This window comes from Podarcis gaigeae, assembly GCF_964106915.1.
Source record: "Podarcis gaigeae genome assembly, chromosome: 9".
Classification (NCBI taxonomy): Eukaryota; Metazoa; Chordata; class Lepidosauria; order Squamata; family Lacertidae; genus Podarcis; species Podarcis gaigeae.
In genome coordinates this window covers 59,660,455-59,685,752 of record NC_139685.1, presented here as the reverse complement: position 1 = coordinate 59,685,752, position 25,298 = coordinate 59,660,455, and the positions used below count along the sequence as shown (strand labels likewise).

The 25,298-nt window shown below is 41.9% G+C and overlaps 4 protein-coding genes across 6 annotated transcripts in view; 1 reads left to right on the top strand and 3 right to left on the bottom strand.

The window, feature by feature from the left end:
• Nucleotides 1–2,095, bottom strand: part of LOC310853088 (uncharacterized protein) — a 28,994-nt gene extending 26,899 nt beyond the window's left edge. The window contains exon 1 of the mRNA XM_083757252.1: nt 71–2,095. Coding sequence (XP_083613378.1) covers nt 71–88 — 18 coding nt within the window. The 5' untranslated portion in view covers nt 89–2,095. The remainder of the gene's footprint in view (nt 1–70) is intronic.
• LOC310852780 (uncharacterized protein C4orf17 homolog) overlaps nt 1–25,298 on the top strand; it is a 150,695-nt gene that overhangs the window by 17,997 nt on the left and 107,400 nt on the right. The window lies entirely within an intron of this gene.
• Nucleotides 8,950–23,855, bottom strand: LOC310852785 (alcohol dehydrogenase 1-like). The gene is made up of 9 exons (XM_083756798.1): nt 23,690–23,855; nt 17,651–17,752; nt 16,601–16,742; nt 15,320–15,407; nt 14,989–15,211; nt 13,214–13,474; nt 12,471–12,828; nt 12,058–12,196; nt 8,950–11,178 (listed from the first exon to the last, which is right to left on the bottom strand). Exons 1-7 carry the CDS (start codon nt 23,705–23,707, stop codon nt 12,640–12,642), a joined length of 1,023 nt encoding a protein of 340 aa, XP_083612924.1. The 5' UTR covers nt 23,708–23,855; the 3' UTR covers nt 8,950–11,178; nt 12,058–12,196; nt 12,471–12,639.
• Nucleotides 8,950–25,298, bottom strand: part of LOC310853087 (uncharacterized protein) — a 40,029-nt gene continuing 23,680 nt past the window's right edge. The window contains exon 18 of the mRNA XM_083757251.1: nt 8,950–11,178. Coding sequence (XP_083613377.1) covers nt 11,154–11,178 — 25 coding nt within the window. The 3' untranslated portion in view covers nt 8,950–11,153. The remainder of the gene's footprint in view (nt 11,179–25,298) is intronic.

The window sequence follows — 25,298 nt, the reverse complement described above, 5'->3', positions numbered from 1 at the left end:
GTCCAGCACTAAAGGGAGAAGACAACAGTGCATGAATCAGCATGGCTGCCAGTGCGCACCCGTTTCTTACTTTGCCAGCAGTGCTCATACTTTGTTCCTGGGGAGATCAGGACGAATTCAGCTGGGATCCCTTGGGGTCAGTGGCTTTGTGAAGGACGCAGTTTGTAGAATCTGTGTCTTGGGAGGGAAGATGTGGCCTAAATATCAGCTGGAATTCCTCTTCTGCCACTCCCTCACTTTACCCTTACCACCTGCTCCCTCTTCCCTCCTACCAGTGGAGGTGTTCTTGTTTTTAAGCCCTCTGTCCTCAACCCGTTTCCGCAATTATAACTTTATATTTTATTTGTATCTATGCAGCCAACATCCTTTCCCCCTTATACCTAGACTTTCAGCGCATGCAAACATATAATGTTCAGTAGCGTGTCAGTGCAAACAACTCTAGTGACAGGAGAGGCTTTAGCAAAATTAATGGTGACAATGATACCAGCTCTTTACTCTGGAAATGAGAGTGGGGTGTGGGGGAACTGTGCTGAAAATAAAGTCGCTGTAATATGAACCTCACCACTACCCTTTGCTTATACAGTGGTACCTCTAGTTACAAACTTAATTTGTTCCAGAGGTCCGTTCTTAACCTGAAACTGTTCTTAACTACAGGCGTGCTTTCGTTAATGGGGTCTCTTGCATGTTATGCCATGCCACCGTAACACGATTTCCGTTCTCATCCTGAGGCAAAGTTCTCATCCTGAGGCAAAACTCGAGGTAACTCTTCAAGGTTAGCAGAGTTTGTAACCGGAAGCATTTGTAACTCGAGGTACCACTGTAATTGGTAATGTAATCCCAGCACTCAGAACTACTTACCTGAATAGCAAGTCTATTTGAGACTGACTTGGAGATCATATTCAACAGTTAGATCAGCTGATCATCACTGATTTCGCCTTTTAAGATTAAGTTTCTTGCTTACTCAAAGCAATGTTAAGCACAGCACTGTTAAGAAAGAAGCAACCTGTATCTGAATTTTAACCAGAAAAAGTAAAACAAATTGTTCTTAAAAACCCCTCTTACACATCTGTTTTGATTGAACAGTTTTTCTGCTTCCAAAATAGCAGCCAAGAAAGAGTGATCACACTAAATTCTTGACTCCAAAGTTTGCAAGGGGTAGAAGGACATAATTAATTGGCCCATGGAGTTCATTTTAAGCCAGATGGTTTTTGTCTACAATTTGATGCATTCTTACATGGGAGTAAGTCCCACTGACCTCATTCATATTATCATAGGATTGTGCTGTTACTTAGGTAACCAAGTGTATATCTGAAAACAGGGATGGGGAACTTGTGGAGCTCCAGATGTTGAAATATAGCTCCCACCATTCCTTACCACTTGCCATGCATGCTGTCAAGGAATGATGGGAGTTGAAGTCTAACAGCATCTGGAGGGTCATAGGTTCTCCATTTCCTCCAGCAGTGGGGTGGGGGTTGGGGGACTATACTTATCCCCCCCCCCCAAGTTTAACATGTAATTCAGGAGCCAACACTGATCTGCTTGCAAACTCCCTGGACAATTAGGTGGGGTGTAATGGTCAAGGAAGACTGGTCCCAGACAAGCTGAAGTAGACTTGGTGTCATTCCTTACAGTCACTGCCAGCTTTCCAAATCCAACATATGCTACATTTAATGCACTTACAATTCTACTTCCTACCTTCCCACTCAATGGGGAAAGGTTGGTGGAGGTGGAGTGGAAGGGGCTGTTGTGAGTGGGGACACTGGGGGCGGGGCTTACTTGCATAGCTGACACCTCCTATTTATGTTTTAAATTTCCTGTTCAAGGCATAACATATAGATAGGGCTTAAGTGCTACATTGCAAGAGCACCACCTTGGCTGCAGCAATAATAAGCTGATCTCACTGGTAATTCTCACTCATCTAGGCCTTTAGAGCAGGCTTAGGCAAACTTGGCGCTCCAGATGTTTTGGGACTACAATTCCCATCATCCCTGACCACTGGTCCTGTTAGCTAGGGATCATGGGAGTTGTAGTCCCAAAACATCTGGAGGGCTGAGTTTGCCTATGCCTGCTTTAGAGCTTCTGAACAACTTAGGAGGATCATAGGGCCATAGAAACAGACCTCCCTGAGTCTTCCAGGTGTAGGGCAGTATATAAATTCAATTAATAATAATAATAATAATAATAATACTCAGTGTTTTTTCTAAAAAAAAGTATAGGGATACTCTCATTTTGATTCAAGAAAATCACCATTTTATAGCTGAAATTGGGAAAAATAAATAAATGGACAAAAGTAGAAAGATTCACAAAATGTTTAGGGGTATGCGTACCCCCTGCATACCCCCAGAAAAAAAGGACTGATAATACCCATCAACTGCTCTGGAAAAAATGAGTGGAAGCACAGAATGGAAGCATTTGCATGGAAGAAAAAGCATGTGGCTTGTGGAAGGATGTGAGTGATTAAACTTTCTTTTCCTTGTTGCCACAGCCACTTTGCACATCAATGGGAAACATGGGCCAGGCAATATTGTGGGTTTTTTTTTCTTGCAAGAAGACAGTGGCCAAAATCTCAGTTCCAACATCTATGGTATTTGCAAATATGTCCCCAAGCAAAATGGAAAGATAGTTTCCTTACCTGGGCCTGCCCTTCTGGAAGTGTCCTGTCACATGCATATATAAGCACAAATAATATTGCAACACTGGGATTAAGCACTAGGACAAAAATATTAATATTCTGCTTCAATAAATATTTGTTGCAAAGGCTGGCTTATCACTGGTCAACATGGTTTTGAATGAGCCACCTGCTTGAACGTTTATTTTCCTACATTTTACTTTCTGGCAGGATTCCTCAGAATATATACGATAATATTGATTTAAATAAAAATATTTTGCAAACTAAAGCTTCTAGTTCGTGCCTGTTGTTGGAGAAGACCTCTAGCAGATCTGAAAATGTGATTAATTTCTTAGGAATTTTCATTTACGACTAAAGAATCACATACATTGTCACTTTGGCTGAGATTCAGAGCAATGTAGCATCTTGTTGGGGTAATCAGACGTCAATTTAATATTTTTATGTCGCCGCTCATAAGTCCTTTGCTTTACCACTAATTTATTTCCTTTAGCATCTATTATTATCAATAATAATAATAATAATAAGAAGAAGAAGAAGAAGAAGAAGAATAATTTTTATTTATACCCCGCCCTCCCCGGTTTAAAAACCGGGCTCAGGGTGGCTAACAGCAAATATATAAAACATTGATTAAAATGCGACTTAAAGCACTGAAGCACATTCTTTTTGTTCTGTGCTGTGTACTATCTCTGATAAGCCTCTCATTGCCTACCTTATCTGTTTCAACTAACATTGATTTTCATGTTGCTTTATATTATGTTATGTTCCATTTATGACCTTGGGATCAAAGTAATTATGTGGGATATGTTTATGGGATTGAATTGGTTTCCATGGTATGTTCCTCAGTGAACACAACCTTTTTATCTGTCTTGCTCATGCCTTGCGTGTGGACTTCTTGGAGATATCCCTGTAGCCATTGTGGGAAGCAGGAACATTATCGCAAAGGTTACAAAACAAACTCAGTTTTATCTTTAGGTGCCATCACTATTCACTTAGCTTTTAGTTTTGTAAAAGGAGGCCAGCATCGCACCTGTCTTTCTGTACAATTGTGAAACACTTTAGCGTTAACAATGGTTTATGTTTCCGTGCTATTGTATTGATTCTAGAGTTTCTTCTCTAATCTGTAGTGACCAAACATTTCATGGCAAAGAGGTATCTGCAGCCCAGCAACATTTCAACTTGTTTCAGCAGACCCAGATGGCAGCTGGGAAAACAAGACTTTTGGCGTTTATTGTCTGTTATAAAGCAAAAAATGGCTTGTTGATGATTTCCCTCAAGAATTCTCTCCCCCCCCCCCCCCATTTATGACAGCTTTATATTCAAGTTTATGACCACTTTGAGGAGAGACATATTCACACTAAATGTGTGTGGCGAATGAATGGAATTATTTGCAAAAAGTGACAGGGTTCTTGTTGCTGCTACTATGTTGTATGCTATTTGTTGTCCTGATCACTGCCTGACATCCATTTCACCACCAGGATTTGTGCTCTTCCTAGTTCATAATCAAGGCAATGAAGGAAATCAGGAGAAAGGTATTTGCATTTCCTTTGCAGTCATACCAACTGCTCTGACCACTGGTACTGTTTCCTGCTCCTCACTTCTTCAAGTGGTGAGAAATCTCAGGGATAATACCACAATAAAAGAGGGGGCCTGCCCCCACCAAAGTTGGTGAGCATTTCCATTCAAATAGTATGCGTGCGCCATGTCATGGGCTTACCTCCCCCCGCAATATTTTATTCAAGTTGGTACCCGCAGCTTGAGGGATGGATAAATCTGCCAATTTTGGTTTCCTTCAATTTTTCATGTTTCCAGTTTCAGATTTTTGCAAAATTTCCACTTGTTGCATTTTTAAAAAGTCCACATGAAAGTCCATCAGTATTTCAGTGTACATTTCTTGAAATATAAACATTTTTGCAAGCTACTGCCCCTAATCCCATTTTTGCATTTTGTTTATGTGAATATGTGTGTTTCATTCGTACTCTCCCTAAAGCAGGTATAGGCAACCTTCGGCCCTCTAGATGTTTTGGACTTCAATTCCCCTCATCCCTGACCACTGGTCCTGTTAGCTAGGGATCATGGGAGTTGTAGGCCAAAACATCTGGAGGGCCAAAGGTTGCCTGTGCCTGCCCTAAAGCAATGCAATTTTGTATGTTGTTTTCGCCAGTGTAATCACTTTTATGCATACTTTCCCCTTTTATGCGTAATCCAATCTTTGTGAACAGAAAGCCCCAGTTTCAGTCTGGTATCTCAAGGCAGGGCCAGGAGAGAACCCTGCCTGTAATTCCGTAGAGCCACTGTCAAGCAATGTAAACGATACTGAGCAAGGTGAACCAATGCTCTGTCTCTCTAAGGCAGCTTCCTATGTTCCTATAATTGCTAAACCTGTCATTGGCTCTGGTACCACCTGTCATAGGTGCCATCTCACGCCGAAGATTGTGGGTGCCCACAAAAAGGGCTTCAACTTTGCCCATTGACTTTGGTGGGGCCCAGACCCCACAAATATATTATTGTGGGTGCCAAAGCACCCACGGCCCCCTGGACTTGGCTGCCTCCTGCTGTTGGTCTCTCTGCCTTCTGTCCTATCAGTTCCAGTGGATACTAATCACCAACCATGTAGTTTGGCCCCCAGGGAAGGTCAGTAATGGTGCAGAAAGCAAAATCACCCCACCTAGCTATACAGTTCGTAGTTAGATATATCACAGGAGTGGATTAGACCACACAGAAGAAGAAGCACTTCCCACCTGGCCACGTCAGCTTTGAACTGGCTCATTGTTAAGGATTAAGCAAGTTTACTCTTACTGTTAAAATATACAATGATCTCATTGCTTTTGCAATAGCTTTGTAGACAAACTGTAGCATGTGTTTTGCTCTCCCTTTTTTCTTCTGAAGTGAAACAAAGAGCCAGGGGTTGGATTTGCAGAGGAATTATCAAAATGTCCCTGGCTAATGTAGCATAAAGCAGTACAGAAGATTGCTTAAACGTTACTATGTACTCTAGGTCACAAATAAGATAAAGCCTCTGTCCTAAAGGATATTAATAATATCCTGGATTATTACAGTCCAAATATGTGGAATAAATGCTCGTTTGATACGGGCAGCATATTAGCTGACACAAGAACAGGAAAGCAGCAGAGACTGCCTTTAACTTTCTAGGTGCATGACTCTGACTGTACAATACAGTGGTACCTCAGAGGTTGAACTGAATCCATTCCAGAAGTCTTTCCCAGCCCTATCAGGAGATGCCAGAGATTGAATTGGGGAGTTTTGCAAAGCAGATGCTGTACCACTGAGCTCAGGCCCTTCCCTCTGTGGTCCCATCCTTCCTTGGCACAAGTGGCATGGAAACTGCTCCCCTGTGACAAGAGCCTGTGTTGCTGAGGTCAACATTTGAATACATATGGATCCTTCTTACCCAACTGTTGCCTAATCAAAGAACATCCTTCCTCAATCACAGGACTACGCAACCAGGTTAAGAATAGAAGCACTGATTTGGGCAGCTAACCAATATGATATAATGTTTCTTATTGTGTTATACTATTGTTTTAATGCATATTTTTAAAATCCTGATTTTAAGCCTCCTTTTACAAACCACTAGGCCAAAAGATGAAATTAAAGCAAATTTGTTTGTTGTGATTATGCCCCAACCATGTACAGTCCTCTGTGTGGTTTACAGATCGAATAATTTCTGGCCGGTTGGAAACCATAATCTATACATGAAGGGGGTTTAGAAAGTGTTTGAGGTCAGCAGTAAGAACTTTTAAACAGAAAACAAATAAAAGTCAGTCCACAACATTTAGATTTGGTGGGAAAACAGTAGTCCATGCATGCTTGCATGCCATGGTTGAGGAAGCCCAATCATATCAGAGCTGAGATGGGTATTTAGAACGGTATGATAATGTGGAATAAAATTATACTGATTTGAGTGTATTTTACATCGTGACATTTTAGGATGCTGTTAAGCTTATATATTGCAACACAGTCACTGTGGAATCTTTCCAAAAGTAGCTGCAGCCTATTTTAAAATAATGCATCAGTATAGTTTGACCTTCTGTTCCCTAAATGACCTCTAAAAATATGACAGCTTTAAAACAAAACATTTCATATCTTTAAATGGAAATAAAACTCTAGCAGGAAGTTACAGTAAATATTTACATACTGTGAGATTATTGCTGGACAAAGATTTTGCTTAAAAAAATGGAAAGCCTTAATGGTTCTTATATAATGTTTCCTTATATAATTGAAACAGCAAGAAATCAGTCAAAAGAGTGTTTCTGCTGCAATCAGATTACCAAGAGTACCAAGCACTTAAATGAGGGTTGGAGGAGGAATCTGTTTTACATTCAGAATTTGTAGTTTCTACTCCAGGAGAGCTTGGCCTGCATTGGGTCGTCTCTTGAATTGAACACCTACTTATGTCTGAGACCGTGATTATGTGTGTGTGGAGAGGGGTTGGATTTCTTTTTTAAAAAAGTGCAAGTAAAACACTTCCTATTCCCCAGTATAAATGGGTCAAGTCTCATGTGGTAGTATATTTCTGCAACATAAGGTTGTAAATATTAGTAAGCTGTGATGGGTGATAAAACATTTCCAGTGGGCTTGCCAATTAACCTTGAACACATAATATGTGTTATTGTGGGGTGTTGGGTTTTTTTGTCATCTTCCCCTTATAGTATGCCCACAGTAACAAATAAATGGCCAATGCTATAAGAATGAATTCCATTTTCTCTCTTGTCTGCCACTGTTAAGCTGTTTTTCAATGTCAAAACATACGCACTGCAGTGTCGGGAAGTAAGAACTTTCTGATTTCTTACAGAAAGGAAGTAAGAACTTTCTCATTTAGCTGTTGCCATGGCAAAGTGCACAGAGTACATGGCAAGATTTCTCAGGAAAGCTAACAAGAACAGGCATGGTTCCTGTGTTTAAGAGAGGCTCAACTTCCATTGTTTGAGAAACGACAGGAAGGATAAGAGTTCACCAAGAATGGAATGCATCGCCTGTTTTGCAGCTGCCGCTGCACTGCCGGAGCATGATTTCTGTTCTCATCCTGAAGCAAAGTTCTTAACCCGAGGTAATATTTCTGGGTTAGCGGAGTCTGTAACCTGAAGCGTATGTAACCCGAGGTACCACTGTATCATAATTCAAAGACACAGCCTAGTGAAAATACTCAAGGAGAATGCAAAGCAGGACTGGTGAGCAGTGTGCCCTGTGTCAGCAGCAGTCAGCATGGTGGGGCAGCAGAGCTCCCCTGATCTCCAGACAACTGTGTCACTGCTTACTGGGGTACGATGGAGGGGAGAGCAGCATAGTGCAAGCTCACTGGTGGAGCCAATCTGACATTCCTGCTGGTGTGTTTGTACCACACTGACTTCCCCACCACCTTGCCCCTTCACCTCTCCTCCCTGTCAGGACAGGTGACCACTATTATCCTACCACACTGCCAGCTACTCATCTGGGAAGAGGGTATGTGACTGAGGAGGGTGGTTTTTATAGGTGGGTCCTCAGGGCCACATAAAGAGGTGGGGGCACATTTGGCCCCCGAACCTGAGTTTTCTCACTCCCATACTGCTACCTATCTGAATATATGTTCTCATTTTCCTAAATGAATTTTACTTTTGCTTAATACTTCATTTGTTTTTATCCTGGGTTATTCGGGAGCTCTGAAATTCACCAGTGCCTCCTCCCTCTTGAAAATACATTATTTTAAAATATAATACAGAACAGAGCTAAAAGCAGGGTGGTTGGAACAGCACCCCAATTTTAAAAAGGCACTCGTGGATCTATATCACCTTTAATCCTGGTGGTTTTAAAACCCCTTTCAATGGTGGCAGCCACCCTATGATTAGTGTTGGCATGACAGCTAGTTGGCCTTCATTAACTTGTAACTGTCAAAGGTCACACCAAACAGGCTCTATGAGAGGCAAATATGCAAAGATGACTTAAACTAGCCGGTGAGATTATGCTAACCCATTTTCACAATTGCGGAGCTTGAAGTACTGATACATTTCCATTCATTAGCTGACTTTTATGTCTGAAATCAGTGGATCATATTCAAATAAAAGCTTTAAACTCCCAAACAGTGGCTGTTTTGCTTACCTCTTAAAAGAGTATTTGAAAAATATCTGGCTATGGATAATATTATGTTTCAGGGCTGAATATATCAGGAGCTACAGAGTAAAAAATATCCACAGGCCAGTGACGTAAAGTAAAAATCAGCCATACAGCTGGCTTATAGTTAGTGAAGATCAAGTTTCAGCTCCGAGCTTGTTAACAAGTTACACAGCTAAATATATACCCAAGCCACTAAAGGAGACATCAGAAATGGGTGGTTGTAAAGGTCTGTTTATTCAGCTATATATGTCCTTTTTTGGCTATTAAAGCCAGTTAGTAAAGTCAGTAACAAAAAGGAAATAGTTTCCATAGTGTAAGTAGCTATACCCTCCAGATTAGGGATGGGGAAGAAATCTGAATTGGTTTGCATTTCAGTGAGAAGCTGCTTCCTTCATACTTTTCGAAGGAAAAGACAATTATCCTTGGAAATTCTCACGTCTCTGAATTTTGCGATGTAGTTCTCCAACCAAGCAATGTGCACTAAAATGCACATATTAGGAGAATATACTTGAAGAAATGCATGTTTCAGTCAAAAACTATATACAAAAATGAGTATATTAGGAGGAACACACACTAAAATGCTGATGAATTTTCACGAGTACTTTTTATAAAACGGCGAATTGCTGCAGAGATGTGTGGAATTCAATTTAAGAGTGAGTTTCTCTTGAGTTTTTCCCTTTTTCCAAACTGACGACTTCAGCCACATCTTTTCCAGATGTTGTTGGACTACAACTCCCATCATCCTTGAGCCCTGGCTATGCTAGGAACAGGCACCCAACAACATCTGGAAGGCACTGCATGCACTAGCAAGTGCTGTTACTGCTGTTGCTCTAAAAGAAAAGCACATTACACAATTAGCAGATCATGTCTGTGATGCAAAGAAGGAATTTACACGCAGGCAGGTTTCCTCTGAAGTTTCTTTTGAGCCTCTACTCGATTTACAAACTGGCCTTTCTCCTCAAGAGTGGGAGCCGCTGCACAGAAAGTTGCAGTCAGTGCCAATGGAGAGGCCTCACTCTTTTGGCTTGCAAGCGATGGACTCTCTACATACAGCTAAACTATTGCTGCTTGTTTGCTTTCTGTTGAGCTCCTGGGGAACATTTTAAAAGACTGCTCTGGGGCACCCATATATCCTAAGATGTCTGAGGAAATGAGCATGCGATTGGGTGCTGCCTACAGAGTTCCTAGTCTAATCGACCAGCCAGGATGGTGTTCATATAGGCCTTGCTGGAAAAAACAAGGGTAGTACCTATTAGCTGTTCAGGAAAGGAACAATGTTGTTCTTCTTGCTCTCCAAGTCAGCTGATAGTGCTATCACCACTCATGCATACCTAGCCTGCCCCAGATGTAATGAGTCCCACTGAGATGAAAAAGAAGCATTGTCAATTGTGCCAAGGAACTGTCTTGTCAAAGGATCACATTGTAAGAATGACCCACCCGCAGGGACAAAAGGTCCAAGTATGATTAACATAAGAATCTAGGATCAGATTCTTGTTGGATCAGACCGAGGGTCCATCTAGTTCAGCAGTTCTCAACCGGTGGGTCCCCAGATGTTATTGGACTACAACTCCCATCATCCCTGAGCTCTGGCCTTGCTAGCTAGGGGTGACGGGAGTTGTAGTTCAACAACATCTGGGGACCCACAGGTTGAGAAAGGCTGATCTAGTCCAATGTCCTGTTTCATACAATAGCTAACCAGATGCTTCTGGGAGATGCACAAGCAGCTCATGAAGGCAATGGGCCTCTCTTGTTGGGGCTTCTCATTAATTATGGTATTGATCTGTTATAGGCTGTATTCAGGGGTGGGTTATATTTGGAGCGATATGGTGGTATTCTTAGGGATATACTTCCCCTAAATCTGGAGGTTTCATTTAGTTATTATCCTCCGTAGCCCTAGTCAGAGAATTTGTTAGTCCAGCACCGAAAGGGTATTGGCTGCTGTGAATGGGAACCCTGATCATGCAGGAAGGGTCAAGGTCACAAGCAAACTGTATATTTAAAGCATACACAAAGCACATTGTTTCTCAATCCTGGGAACTCTAGTTTGTTAAGGGGTCTTGGAATTGTAGCTCAGTGAGTCAATCACGATTGTTAAAGTGGTGTGATAGTGTTTTAAATGTGTAGTGTGTTCACAATGGCTCATTGCAACAGTGGATGGTGAACTGGTTGGAAGGTTCCTAGTTGGACACCAGAGGGCTCCAGCAACATCTTAAAAGCACATGCACCCTGCATTTGCAGGCTACAATAACGGATATAAGGGTTACATGTTTCCCCTACATTTGCTTCTCAACTCTAACTGGTTGTAAACCCTCAACCATTTCAATAAAAGCTCAGTTGAATTTGGGGAGGGATGCAAATGATCTGCAGGATGGCAAGCTGTATTCAGCTGTGGCCCCTCTTGCTAGATGCTTCTGAAGGTTTAAAACAACAAAACACAGCGAATACTGAAAGAGAAAAGGGAAAACATTAATGTAACTATGAGAAAGCACCCTAGCAAAATTCAGTAGACATCAGGAAATATCATAGCAACAGCCTTGACTCTGCTTGAATACTTTATAGCTAGGGCTGGCCCAAGACATTTTTTGGCCTGAGTCAGAGGACAAGATGGTAGTGCCTCCCTCCCATTCCATGTTCAGAAGCTGACCAGACTGGCTACTGAATCCTATTCTGACACAGATGACGCGACTGCATCCATCATTGTGCCTAAGGACAACAGGCTAGTCCAGGGGATGTAGGTCCGTTCACATTGCACCAAAAATTTCTGTCCTCCAGCATCTTCCCAGTGCTGTGCATCTCCTGGCATCTGCCACCTGAAGCGGCCATCTCACTCTGACTAATGTCAGGGCTGGCTCTGTTTATAGCTCTTAACAGTCTGTATACTGTCATCTGAGGCATTTTTGATTGCTTTGATGAAAGTCAAATTCTGACGTTTCCAAAGCATGTAAAAAGGAACATGAAAATTTTTCACCTTTCACTCTCCCCCCGCCATGTGAGATGTGGCAATTTCTTTTGACTTGAAGACTGACATGGAGATGAATGTTTTGGATTTGGATCAGGGAGGCCCCATTTGAAGAGGAGTGACATGGCTGGGAGGTTGGCATGATGCAAATGAACCAGCAGGAACCATGGATTGGTTCTGCTGGGGTGTTTTCACCACACTGACCTCCCAGCCTCCTCAAACTTCCACCTCACCCCTCAGCTTTTGGGTGGTCAGCCAAGTGCTGCCACTCCACCATTCTTTCAGTAGATAGGAAGGAAGGAAGGAAGGAAGGAAGGAAGGAAGGAAGGAAGGAAGGAAGAAAAATAAAACATAGAACCCATACCTTTTTCCTGCATGTAAAAGCTCAAAGCCTTCAGCAATTTTCTCAAAGGGCAATGTGTGACTTATTAATGCATCCGTATTAAATTTCTTTTTCATGTAATCAGAAACCAGTTGAGGGAGAGCATCTTTTAACTTCCAACCTGGGGTGGGGGAAATAAAAGGACATTGGATCAGCATGCAAGCTGGATGCTTATTATTTTTAAAGAACAGAAAATGTCAGGATGTGTGAGCTATAAATTACCGTAATTTTTATTAGAAGATGAGGATAACTCCTGTTTATAAGTTAAGAAAATAAGCTTAATAGAATCAAAGGCCAATGGGATGGAGGTATTTAAGCTGAGGCTGGAAGACCATCTGTCAGGGTTGCTGTGGCTGCAGAGAAGCAGATTTCAGCTAAACATTAGGAGAAACTACCTAGTGTAGGGAAGCAGATTGGCTCAGTGGGTGATGGGCTTCCCTAGGCTGGAGGTATTTGAACAGAAGCTGAAAGGCCATCTATCTGGGATGATATGGCTGTATCCCACTGCAGATGCTGCACTGAGGAGGAGGTTGGACTCAGTGACCTTCAATGTCCATTCCAGTTCTATGGATCAATGCAGTAGCTGCCATATATCAACAACTTTAACCAATCCACACCTCCAAGCAAGCATCCTATTAATTTCTTTCCTGTGAGGAGCAGAGTAGGGTCGATGGAGAGCTGTGATCCTGCAGGAGGTGCCCCAACAAGCACACAGGTGCCATGGCCCAAATGGCAGGATTTAAGGGCAGTGACCTGTTTGGGACACACAGAAAAATGAGGTCAGAAATGGAAATGGTATTGCAATATAAAAGCATATGAACATAATAGCCTGGTGGATCAGGCTAGTGTCCCAACTAGTCCAGCATCACAGTGGCTAACTAGATGCCTGTAGGAAGCCCCAAAACAAGACCAGAGTACAGCAATGCTCTTTCCTCCTGCATTTTCCAGCTAGTAGAATTCAGAAGCATATTGCCTCCTACCGTGAATCCTCCCTCTGTCTTCAGAATTTCCCACCTAAATCTTTTACCTAGTCCCAGCCAGGTGCATTGCTTATATAAGGAGAGATCACAGATGTGAGCCCTGGGCTGAACAGGAGAGCCAAAAAATGGGGATGTGAGCATCAAAACAGAAAACATACTGCAATGTCTGTGCGTCCAATCACTTCAAATGCGTAGTCCACACCAAGACCTGTCATCTCTACCAGAACTTCATTCATGGGCTTCTTGAAATCTTGAGGAGCGATGCATTCTGTGGCTCCTAACTCTTTGGCCTTAGTAAATTTATCTTTGTTGATGTCAATCCCAATAATCCTGGATGCTCCAGCAACTTTGCAGCCCATGACAACAGACAGTCCGACACCTCCCAAGCCAAAGATGGCACAGGTAGAGCCCGGTTCAACCTGCAAATTAATAAAAACTGCATTAGGGACTTCCCAGAACACAAGTGATGTAGCAGGATTGAGGATCTGGGAGGAAGGAAGACTGGCAGACTGGAAGAGAAGAGGCATAGAGAGACAGAACTGAGAGACACTGTGGTGTAGTGGTTACGGTGTTGGACTAGGACCTGGAAGATCACGGTTCAGATATCCATTCTGCCATGAAGTTCACTGGGCCACCTTGGGTCAGTCACTGGGAATATTGCGGGACCTAAACTAGTTGGGGTATATGCCACCTTGAGCTCCTGGAAGGAAAGATGAGATACAAAATATGTCATGGACTGGTTGGATGCAGAGGAATGTTGGGAGGAACTAGCTGGAGAATCACAAAGAGAGGAAGGCTCAGAGCCTGCGGAGTGGTGTGGTGGGATAATGATGAGTGGTCACAGGGTGAAGAGGTGGTGTCGGAAGTTGAAGTAACAGGGTTTAGTGAGCTGGGAAAGTTTGTGGCGCAGAGAAGTCCAGAATCAGAGGGAGAAGCTGAAGCTGGGAGGTGAGTGGTGTCAGCATCGCCCATGAGCCAGTGCCACCGACTGGACTCATCCACTTCAGCCCCGACTGGGCCAGGCGAGCTGGGGTAGCACTTCCAGAGACCACCTTCTGCACAGGAACAGGTCAAAGAGCTGTGGACTCACAGCTTAGAGTTGTGAGCACCGGATTCACTCCAACAAGAAGACAGTCATTGCACAGCAGAGTATAGCAGAGTACAGCAGAGCATAAACGACTCGGAGAACAGCTCTGTATCTTCTTTATTCTATCTACAACTATAATACACAACTATATACAGAGCTAAATGAGGTCTAAACGAAAAAGCTGAACTGCACTGAGTGTCTGCAGCTGCTCTTAGCAGCAACCTTATCTATTCATACGATCTCTCTCTAACACTCAGTCTCTCTCTCTCCGACACTTTGATGTGAGGCTGGAGCGGAATAAGTAGAGAGCAGAAACGCCCCTCCTCTCTGGAGAATCAGCAGAGAACATCAGCAGATTCTTGGATATGGGATGGGTGAAATCTCCTCAAGTGGAGATGCACCAAGAGGCAGAGATGAATCAGGCTGGTGAAGAGTCATGGGTGTCTCCCCCTCCTGCTGTGACAAGCTCCCTCCCCACTTATCTCTCAGAACCAGATGAGGCATGAAAAGGGAGGAGAAGAGGTTAGGTTCACACAGGTACAGTCTCTGATTGCTTGAGGGAAACCCTGGAAAGGGGACTTCTGGGGAGTAAAGCTGGTGAACTAACAATGCCTGGAAAGTAAGATCAAAACACAATGAACTACCCAAACAACAGCCTTTTGCTGCTTCCTTTTAGAGGTACTGTTGGGAGGTTTGACCCAGTGAGAGCAGGGAAGTTCAAGTAGCATCAGTTTTTTTTTTTTTGGGGGGGGGAATGATATCTGAAGGTGCCTCTCTTCTCTAGCAGGGAGTAAGCATACTCTTGTTTCACTTATTTGAGAAACAGAAATGTGAATTGATTCTTACCTTGGCACAATTGACTGCGGCTCCATAGCCAGTAGAAAACCCACAGGCAAAGAGGCAGACTTTATCCAGTGGAGCATCATTGTCAATTCTTACAATGGAAACCTCAGGCATAACTGTGTATTCGGAGAATGTGCTCGTCCATAGGAAGTGGTGGATCTGTTTCCCTCTGCAGGTGAACCTGCTGGTCTTATCTGGCATCAAATTTTGAAGAGGTTCACAGAGGCTGTTTGTGAAGATTCAGACTGGTCTGTATCATAAATTGGACTAAATACTAATTTTCCATATTACTAAGAAAAACAAATCTTTAATAGATGATGCCAGATGAACTTACTGGGACTTGAGGCAGCAGTTAGCTTTAGGACTTAAACAGCAGCCACACTCTCCACACTGGGGAATACAAAGAGGAATGACTTTGTCACCTTGTGGGAAAACAACAAGGACAAGAACAAAGTTTAAGTTCATAGGCTTATTGTTCTATTCAAAGGCCATGACAAACTTGTAGCAATAGTATTAATGAAATACAGAACATACATGCATAATGTAAGCCAACATCCCTGATGTAAGGGAGATAAGTTACCAGAAACACAAACAAACTCAAATCCAGTTTGATTTCAGATTAAGCCTCCAAATTGCCACAACAATTTATAGTGGTTTTTATCTAATCTTTTCCTGATTAATTTGTAGCCAGTACACAGAGGGCCCCTTTGCACAAGGAAGCTTTTATTGTCAACCAATAAAGCCAAAGCATTTCTGCCAGGGTATACTTGCTTGCTTGTGGGAGAAACACAGTGATATTTACAAGGAATGTTGGAAAAGGAGAAATGTATTTCAGGGTTGGCATCAATGCCCAAAGGAAATCTGATGGTGGGCAAGGATCCTTAGCGCATGCAATCTCTTATCCCCTCCACCAGCATATTTTTAAAAATTTATTTTAAAAAATTCATAATACAATACAATAAATGAAAACAAGAATAAAAGAAAGAAAGGAAAATGCAAAGTCATCTCTCAAAGGTAGCTCTTCACCCTTATCTCACACAAAAAGGAGTGGACCCTCGCAGCTCTCACCTGGGAGCTTCCCTTTATCCCACCCCGCCTCCCACCCTGGGAGCTCTTTCCTTGCCTGCCTCTCACATAGGGTCCTTCACCAACCCACAGTAGAGGACACCAAAAGGAAAACAGAAAAGGGGGGGGGGAGAGCTTGATTTCAGATTGAACCTCCAAATCACCACAACATTTTATAGTGATTTTATCTAGCTCTTTTTTCCTAATTATTTTTTAGCCAGTGCTTAGATTGCTACTTTGTCTGTTACAAAGCTATTGGAAGAGGTATTTCAACAGAGAAACATACTATCGGGTTTGGTGGCAATGCCCAAAGGTCACTGATTTGGGACAAGGATCCTTGGGGTATGGGGTTTCTTATGATTCTGATGGGTACTTGAAGAAAGAGATTATTTCTAGTACATAATGTGATCCTACAACTCCCACCATCCCTGGCTATTGGGCCTTGATTGCTGGGGCTGATGTGTAGTCAAGCTATTTACACCATGCTTGCAAATCCTAGTGGTGTCCAATACACAGGCACTTCTGAGTTTCTGATCTGCCCCATCCTTACCTGGCTTTACAGAAGTGACTCCTGGTCCAATACTTTCAACAATTCCAGCTCCTTCGTGACCCACAATAACTGGGTAGTCTATGTTTGGGAAAATGCCTTCCAGTACATGATCATCTGTCCTACAGATCCCAGTGGCCACTATCTGCAGGGGGATGCAAAATACGATTCCAGTACTTTCACTGCTTCCACCTAGCAAACATATTCATCAGGAACTGGCACTGAATTTTTTTGTCTCTGTCATAAACATGGGTCTCCAGGTGAACAGGAGATCATGCAGATACCCTGTTAATACAACTGCATCCCCTGATGGAGAAATAGTTTGGAAACAGAGCTCTCAAAGAATCAGGTATTCCCAGAGAGGACCAGCTCACATGGGAAGTTTCAGCAAGAATGTTACCCACTTGATCTCGTTCAGATTTTACTAACTGTGATGCAAAGGACTAGCCAGAAATACATATTTGGAGGATATATGATCTAAAGGCACATGAGGCTACCGCTTTGAAGAAGCTAAGCAGGTCCCGGTATGGTCAAAGCATACCAGGTAAATCATCAGATGGTATTACAATATGGTAAAATTGTGCCTGGGTTGACTTATTTCAGACTGCAGCTGTGGCATGATTCAGGGGCTGGAGTCATATCACTGGATAATCTTTGTATGAAAGACAACAGGGAGAATCTTTCACTGTTAATCTTGTTTGAACTTGCTCGGAGCTTTTGGATATGCATGGCTTCTTATTGCTGTGTAAGTTTCATATACAATCACACCAAAACTATTGCTGAAATTCTGCACAAATCTGATTGAGAATTTTGCAGGATCTTTCTTCTTTTGCATGGAGTCCATTCAGTTCTGCCAAGAGCTGCCTTGTCAATAGACACTGGTGAGGAAAGAATAACTTCTGAGTTTTAAGTATAAGTCTTCCAGAACCATTCCTCCACCACTCAAGACTCCCCTATCCAAGTTTTCAGAGTTTAGGCACAAGATCCTTAGCCACTGCAATCGTAATTCACAATGAATGAAAGCACGCTCCCTTTTGGAATCATATGTTTTACCTTCACTCTAATTTCATGACTTCTTGGTGGTGCCACCTCCACCTCCTCCACAGAAGGCAATTGGCCGACTTCCCAGATGATTGCGGCTTTGCATTTAATCACCTGTGGAAATGGAGTTAATGAAAACAAGATCAAAGATGAATTTCAAAGGCAGGACAATATGGGAGGAGGCTTTCCTTCAGATATTAGGTCCCAAGCCACTGAGGACTTAAAATCTAAGCCCCAGCAGAGATCAGTTGTCCTCATCCTGTGCTATTATTGCCCAAACAGCAGGTTTTGCTGCCATTTTACACTTCTTTTTAGCATCTGTGTGACAGTTTTTCGTTCCTTTTAAAAGTGATGGTGCATTCATAATTTTCCTGAGTTCAAATGTGAGATTGGAGGAGAGACACAGTCTGGCCAACGTTCCCCCCCACTTACATTCTGTGTGCTGTTTTAAAAGATGATAACAAAACAAACACATCAGAAAACAAGGAGAGTGATTTCCTCGGTCTCCACCTCTGTCCCCTCCACACCCAACCCCTGCAATATAACAATTGCATTCCATCCTGCTGCCTGCAATCTCTGGTTCTGTTTGGATCAGCTAATCCAAACTAAACATTTGTATTCCACTACTGCTGCAAACTACAGAAAAAGGGGAAATAAGAAATGGAATTGGAGTGATATGCAGAGCATAAGGCCAGCTAAACAAAAAGGAGAAAGTAAGGAACAATAATGTCACAGGAAACTCAAGAGGTTATGCATTTGCATTTGGTCACCTGTGGAAATGCAGCCAATCAAAACAGGTCAGAGATGAATTTCACAGTGTACCTTATAATGATTCAGTTAAGATTGCAACCTTAGAGTTGCTGTAGTCAGCATGGAGATTGCCACTTTCACGCTACAGCAGGAGTGCGCAACCTTGGCCCCAAGGCCTTATTTCAAAATTGCTCTGCATATTATCAGTTGAGACTGCTGGCAAGAATAATTTCTCCCTCTTCCAACAAGACATTATGTATTTGCTCAGTTTGCAGCCTGGCTCACCCTAACAGCTTGGGGTACGTACAGCGGTTGCCTGGACTATGCTAAACCATTGGTCCATCTATTCCAGCGAGAGAGCAGGAACACTGGCATAATCCATCAGGCATGTCTTGTGTTCTTAGTTACCACTCTTCAACCCATCCACTTGAATATAGCTATTCGGTCTTCAAACAATCCAGTCTCTGCCCTCCACCTCAAAATAGCCACTCAAAATAAATAGATACAGTATAGAAGATGCTCAGATAATAATAATAATAATAATAATAATAATAATAATAATAATTCATTACCTGCACTACACTAGCAGGTCCCAGGTGCGTTACAACCATCGAAAATTAAAAAGCAGAGATCCCTGCCAAATACCCTCTGCAATTTCTACACAAAACTTTTGTTGCCTCAATCTTACATGTGTTTGCTCATAAGTAAGTCCCATTGTGTTCAATGGGACTAACTTCCTAGTAAGTATGTTTGGGACTGCAGCCTTGCTGTGAACTAGGTTGTACACCCAGAAATGTGCACAAGAGAAGTACTTGTCTTTGTCACTGTTTCCGTTTTGGTGCAGTTTGCCATATACTACATTATTTGAGTCACTGTTGGCTATTTAACATAATTTATGTATCTGTTGTGGGCTTCAAAAACAACAACATGGCGCCATTGCTACTCTTAAGCGAACAAAGCAGAAGTTCATGGTGAGCTTAGGTACCTCTTTTGTAGAAAAATGGCACTGGAGTGAATACTGATCGTTTTCATTGGGTTGGAATGGATCATATTCACTGGATTGATTTCCAGCCTGGATATGGCACAAACTTGCAAACAGTTGCAAATTCTGCTTCTGTTTCGGAGAGAATTCTCTGACTTCCCTACTGGATTCTGATTTCATGCTTCACCCTGTTGTTGCTGATGAAATCTCAACAAGTGCTTTATTCTCAAAGTTTTCCACAATGGGATATAGGTACGAATTAGTTTGATACAACAACCATGAAGCATGGGCATAGCCAGGATATATGTTGGGGATGACAGGCTATGTTAGAATTCCTGCTCCGTGATTGCAGTCATGGAATTGTTGTTTTTCACATGACGTGGTATATTTTGACTCCACAGAGTGGGAAGTGATGGAGACAGGATGTTTGTGTTACTGTGTTCCGTGAAGTGGGACTATTGTCCTTTGTTCTTTCTCTCTTTGCTGTCTGATGCTTGAGAGAGAGGGAGCCATGTTGCAGTGCTCCGTGTGTATGTAAATAAAGTAGATTAGCCAAAATGCTGAGGTCTGTGATGCGAACTGCAAAGACTGAGGATCCCTAAGTGTGCTGATGTCTGTTGGCATCGTTCGCTATGATTTTCGGGCTGAAGAAAGCTTTTGAAGCTCCCGAACATTCAACCAGGAGGGAGAGAACATGCCAGTCGGGCATGTGTCTCTGCCAGGGTCCTACTCGAGTGTAGGACAAGCTCCTGACAGGCTTCATGTTACAGGGGGCAGAACTTCAGTTAGTTAAGTATTTTTATTGATTTACGTGATGGGGGGGCAGCTGCCCCCTGACCCTCCTTGGCTCCGCCCATGCCCAGAAGCCCTTTGCTGTGTATCTGTTCCCCTCACCAGTTTTGAGCCTTCTGTTTTGTGCCCTTAGGCTTCATTCATATTAAAGAAACACTGAAAATGGGAATTTGGGTATTATAGGAGACTGCACTGTCATAAAACCAGGGTGGATTTAATTTAAATCAAATTGATTTAAATCAGTAAGACTTGATTTAAATCATTTTTTTTTTTAACAGAAAGACTCATACTTTCTTGTATAATCTTAGTATTTACAACCAGATGAAGGTTTCATTTTTGGAATAATAAATTTTCAGAGTAGTTTTTATAGTTATATTAAAAATTACTGATTTAGTTATACTATTAGAAATACATAGACAGATAATTATAAAATTATTGTGTGGTTCAATAAGTTAACTGTTTATATTTGGACAGCTTTCCTGCTGTACTTTATTGGAAGGAGAAAAATAATTATTTCCTTAATAACAATTTACACTATTTATTTAACTAAAACAATAACATTATAGCATATGTATCCATGTTTGTTAACTGATGTAGTTAAACATGTTTTTTTAAAAAAACCCTCAGACTGAGTTTTAGCGCACATGAAAAACTTTAAACAAATCCTTATTTCCTGATGAAGAGCCTTTGGACTATAATGTAACTTAAATAGAAAACTATCTTTAGAAACTATCTTTATTTTAAAAATCCGATTTAAATTAAAAAATCTATTTTTTAAAAAAATCATTGCTTTTTATCCACCCTGCATAAAACTGTATGTAGTTCATGATAAGCTGTGGATTCTTGCATGACTGTTGCACCACAAGCTACTATAAATCTCTCTCCTTGAAATACAGCTTTTCTGAGCTGTTTTCCACTAACAGCAGCCTTTTCTGAATCTCTGCCTGCAGCATTCAGTTACATAGTTATTGTGGTATGCAGTTAATATACCAGAACAGTCAAGGTCCACACCCAGTTCTTTCATTTATAAGGCATTTTATAAGGCATTTTAATAGTACATAAGTTGCATCATTTAATCCCCATTTAATGACAAATAGTTTCTGCCATGTATGGGTAAACGTGGGGAGTATTCCCGACGTTGAACCTGCAACACCTCAGGTGAGATTTGTAGCCCTGTTTCCAGGTAGTATCCCTTCACAGGTTGCAGGTAGAGGCTTGCTTGACCCCTCCTCTGTACAAAACATTCCTGGCACCTTCAAAACAGGTGTGTAGGAGAGAAGCCTGGGCTGGAGAAACTGTTCCCTCCAACATCCAGGCATGGGGAAGGAATTTGATCCTGTTTCCATTTTAATAAGAAATTACCTAATTAGGACTCATTTAACCAAAACATAGCTGTTTGAATTTTGTGCTTTTTTTTCATTTCGCAGTGCTGTTTTCCAATCAAAAAAAGGTGTACAAAAATGCAACTATTAGGAGGGAATGTGCATAAAAAGTCATGCATAGATGTGTGTGTGTGTAAAAAATAGTTCACTATATTTGGGCAAATTGTTTGCAAAAAGATTAGTCAACTCTGCGTACATAGATGTGTTTATTAGGAAAAAATTGCACTGAAACACTGACAAATTGTAATGAGGATTTTTTTTAAAAAATCACAAATTGCTACATAAATGTGGAGAACTGAATTTCTAGCTGAAAAAAGATAAAACACAGAGAAAAGAAACAGACAGTTTTGTTTGTCTCTACTGACATCTAGTCTAATATAACATGTCCCTTGCTGTTCTGTGCTATAAATCTGAAACCTTTTGATAGATAGATATAGATATAGTTGATATAGATATAGTGTATACACACACACAGAGAGAGAGAGAGAGAGAGGGATCAGTAAAGATAAATGTGTTTCTGGTATAATGTCTTAATGTTTGCAAGGGTGAGAAACATCAGCTCCAAATACAAATCAGTTGTCATATCTCACTCCTGCAAATTGTTTCCCCCTTACATTGCGCTAGAAGGGCCATGAGGGGGATTCAACACCTGCACTTCATGTTGACATACTTGTTGTAACATGCAAAGCTGTCCAAAGGTTCATGTCTTATTTCTCCCTTTAATATGAAGAACATTGTGTTTCTTTGAAATGGTGCACACTTATATCTCCAAGACACATGAACGTGCATGAAACACTTCATCCGTTTAGAATCAGGAATGTCACAAAGCTCATAATGGAGATATTTAAGGAGCTCCCTTATACAGTGGTACCTCAGATTACAGATGCTTCAGTCCCATTCCCTGGAGCCTTGCAGCTGTGAGTTTTCCTATAGATGGAGCAAGATGGAGTCACCAAATACACTTAGCATTGCCACTCATTTCCTAGGGCTGATTATCAGCATCAGTTTGTTTGTCCCATGAATGAAATCTCTCTGTCCCCCTAGTGCAACAAATCAACTTTATTTTACAGTGGTACCTCAGGTTACATACGCTTCAGGTTACAGACTCCGCTAACCCAGAAATAGTACCTCGGGTTAAGAACTTTGCTTCAGGATGAGAACAGAAATCGTGCTCCGGCGGCGTAGCGGGAGGCCCCATTAGCTAAAGTGGTACCTCAGGTTAAGAACAGTTTCAGGTTAAGAATGGACCTCCGGAACGAATTAAGTTCTTAACCCGAGGTACCACTGTACTGAGTTGTATGGCAATCTCTCTTGTTATGATACTGCTGGCAGGTATCAAATCTGGTTGACTCTGCTCCTTCCTACTCTCCTACATGAAATTCTTTTAACAGGGCACCTGAGTCAGACTATGGCCTATGGCATAGTACAACTCTAACCTTTTGCATCACACTTTTCAGAGTTTAATTTCCACCGCAGATGAAAGATAAAAATACTGACTTGGAAATCAAACTAGAGAGTTTTGCTTTCTGAGGCAAAAGGCCAAGAATATTTGCATAATTGAAAAACGGAGTGTTCTTATGCACTGATGCAATTAGATACAAGACAATGTCAAACAGCATATGCTGCTGGGAACACTGTAATTATATACATGCATCATTATACAAACGACAGGTTTATTATCAAATTAAGTTGGTAAGGTTTGTAAAAATATTTTATCTCTATATATGGAATGGATTATTTAAAAATAGTAACTTGGGTAAAGCAGCCTCCAGTTGTGGTTGAGGCAACCTTTAAATCCAGAACTTCTTCCTTTATTATTTAACGCTTACACAATACAATGCCAGCTTTTTAGCATTGTCGGGAAAATATAACATCCTGCTCTTTGTCTCCTCCGCGTATATCAAGCAGGCTCATGTTTGGAATCTACAAGTAGGAAATAAGTTTTTCCAGCTTGGTCTTTGCAGCTGCAAAGTGAATGCGCAAAAATAAAAATCAGAGGAGGTGTCTCTGCTTTGGCAATGGGGATGTAGCAACACTTAGCTCTTTCCTCTTCAAAGCAATGTAGCATCTGTGCAAATGCAAACATTAGCATGTTGTGTTTAGATAGATTTAGATAGACTGAGCCATAAAAACAGTCTTCCTTACCTTTCCTGCAGTTGCCATGTGTCTGGATCGTGACTTTCAGTCTTCCCACAAGTTTACTCCTTTACAAAGGACTTCTCTTCTTGCTTATCACTCCTTGCCTAATGCAAGAACATATACACAGAGTACTATTTCCACCACACACACACACACACAGAATGTGTTATCTATGATAGGCCATCTGGGAAAGGGGAGGGGCCATTTCCAGCTGGCATTCAAAGTTCTTTCCTTCTTGGCAGATATTTAGCTTAAATCAAATCCCCCAAGAGCTGCCATCTAAGGTTAACTATTAAGAGCTAGCACAATATTGGATCCAAAAAGAAAAAGGTCAGCTCAGTTACAGATTTTTTGACTAAGAACTTGTATATACTAGTAAAAATCATTCTGTTCCGTGTTCGCTTTCTCAAATTATTTATATAAAATAGAGCATAATCACACACAGTGCGTTTACTCAGATGCTAAAAACCCTTAGGATCAAAACTGGGAGAGAGAAATTCCATTACAAGTTTTTGCAGAATATCTGTTAGTTTTGTTCTCATGCCAACTCTCTCATGCCATCACGAATCTCTCTCTCTCTCTCTCTCTCTCTCTCTCTCTCTCTCTCTCTCTCTCCCTCTCTCTCTCTCCTTCTCCCTCCCTCCCCCCTATCTATTTCCCATGGCTGTGTGTATACAGAGTGAATCACATTTAAGTGGAGGGGATGCCTGTAGTGAATGCAGTTCTTGCACCTCATTTGCAATGCTTCCTCCCACTTGCGTAGTTTCCCCCTATTCTGACTGGTCTCCAGCTAAAATTTCTAGTGTAGATATAGCCCCTGCCCCTGCCCCTGCCTGGGCATCTGGACAGAAGCAACTCCTTCCAAATCCCTTTAACAGGATACCCTGAGCTCTGGAGAGGCAAGCAGAGGTCTAAGCTGCCAAAGTTGTGACAATTGCTATGAGGTAGGCAAAACTATCAGAGAAGGCCAATTAGACCAATGGACGAATTCCTGCCCAGCCTTGAATATGGCAACCAGCAAAGTCCATCGCAAGGTCAAGCACAGCACGCAAAGCATAACAGATAGGGAGGTGGGTAGATCTGAACAGAAACTGTGTGGGGTGGTGGAGGCTGGCGGTAATTTATACCCGGAGGGTGGACCAGAGAAAACCTGCTGGCTCAGTCTGTTGTAAACAAAATCTGCCCTTTTCCCCTTATGGGGTATCCAAGAGCCTGTATAGAGTCCTTACGTGGGTTCCCTATTTGTAGGAGAAAATAACAGAGGCCAACCAGAGAATACTGAGAAGCAAAGCAGCTAGTAAGCCTGATCTTTATTGATCTGTTGCAACAGGGTGCTCCCCTCACATGTAGGAAAGGAGGAGGACCCAGAACAAAGGTGTGCCTGCCCTAATATAGACATTTTAAATTCCCTGCCCTGGAGCTCAAGACCACCCCTCCATACCTCATACATACATCACAGAAGGGGTGTAACCCAAGACCACCCCCCACAAACATCATACCTACATCACAGAAAAGGTGGCCCACAACAGAAATTTTAATGTTGTTGTTTTTCCTGTCTGCCAGGTTATCTGATTGCCTTTCCTGGTAGTCTGTCACCCTTTGAAATGGTGATTCC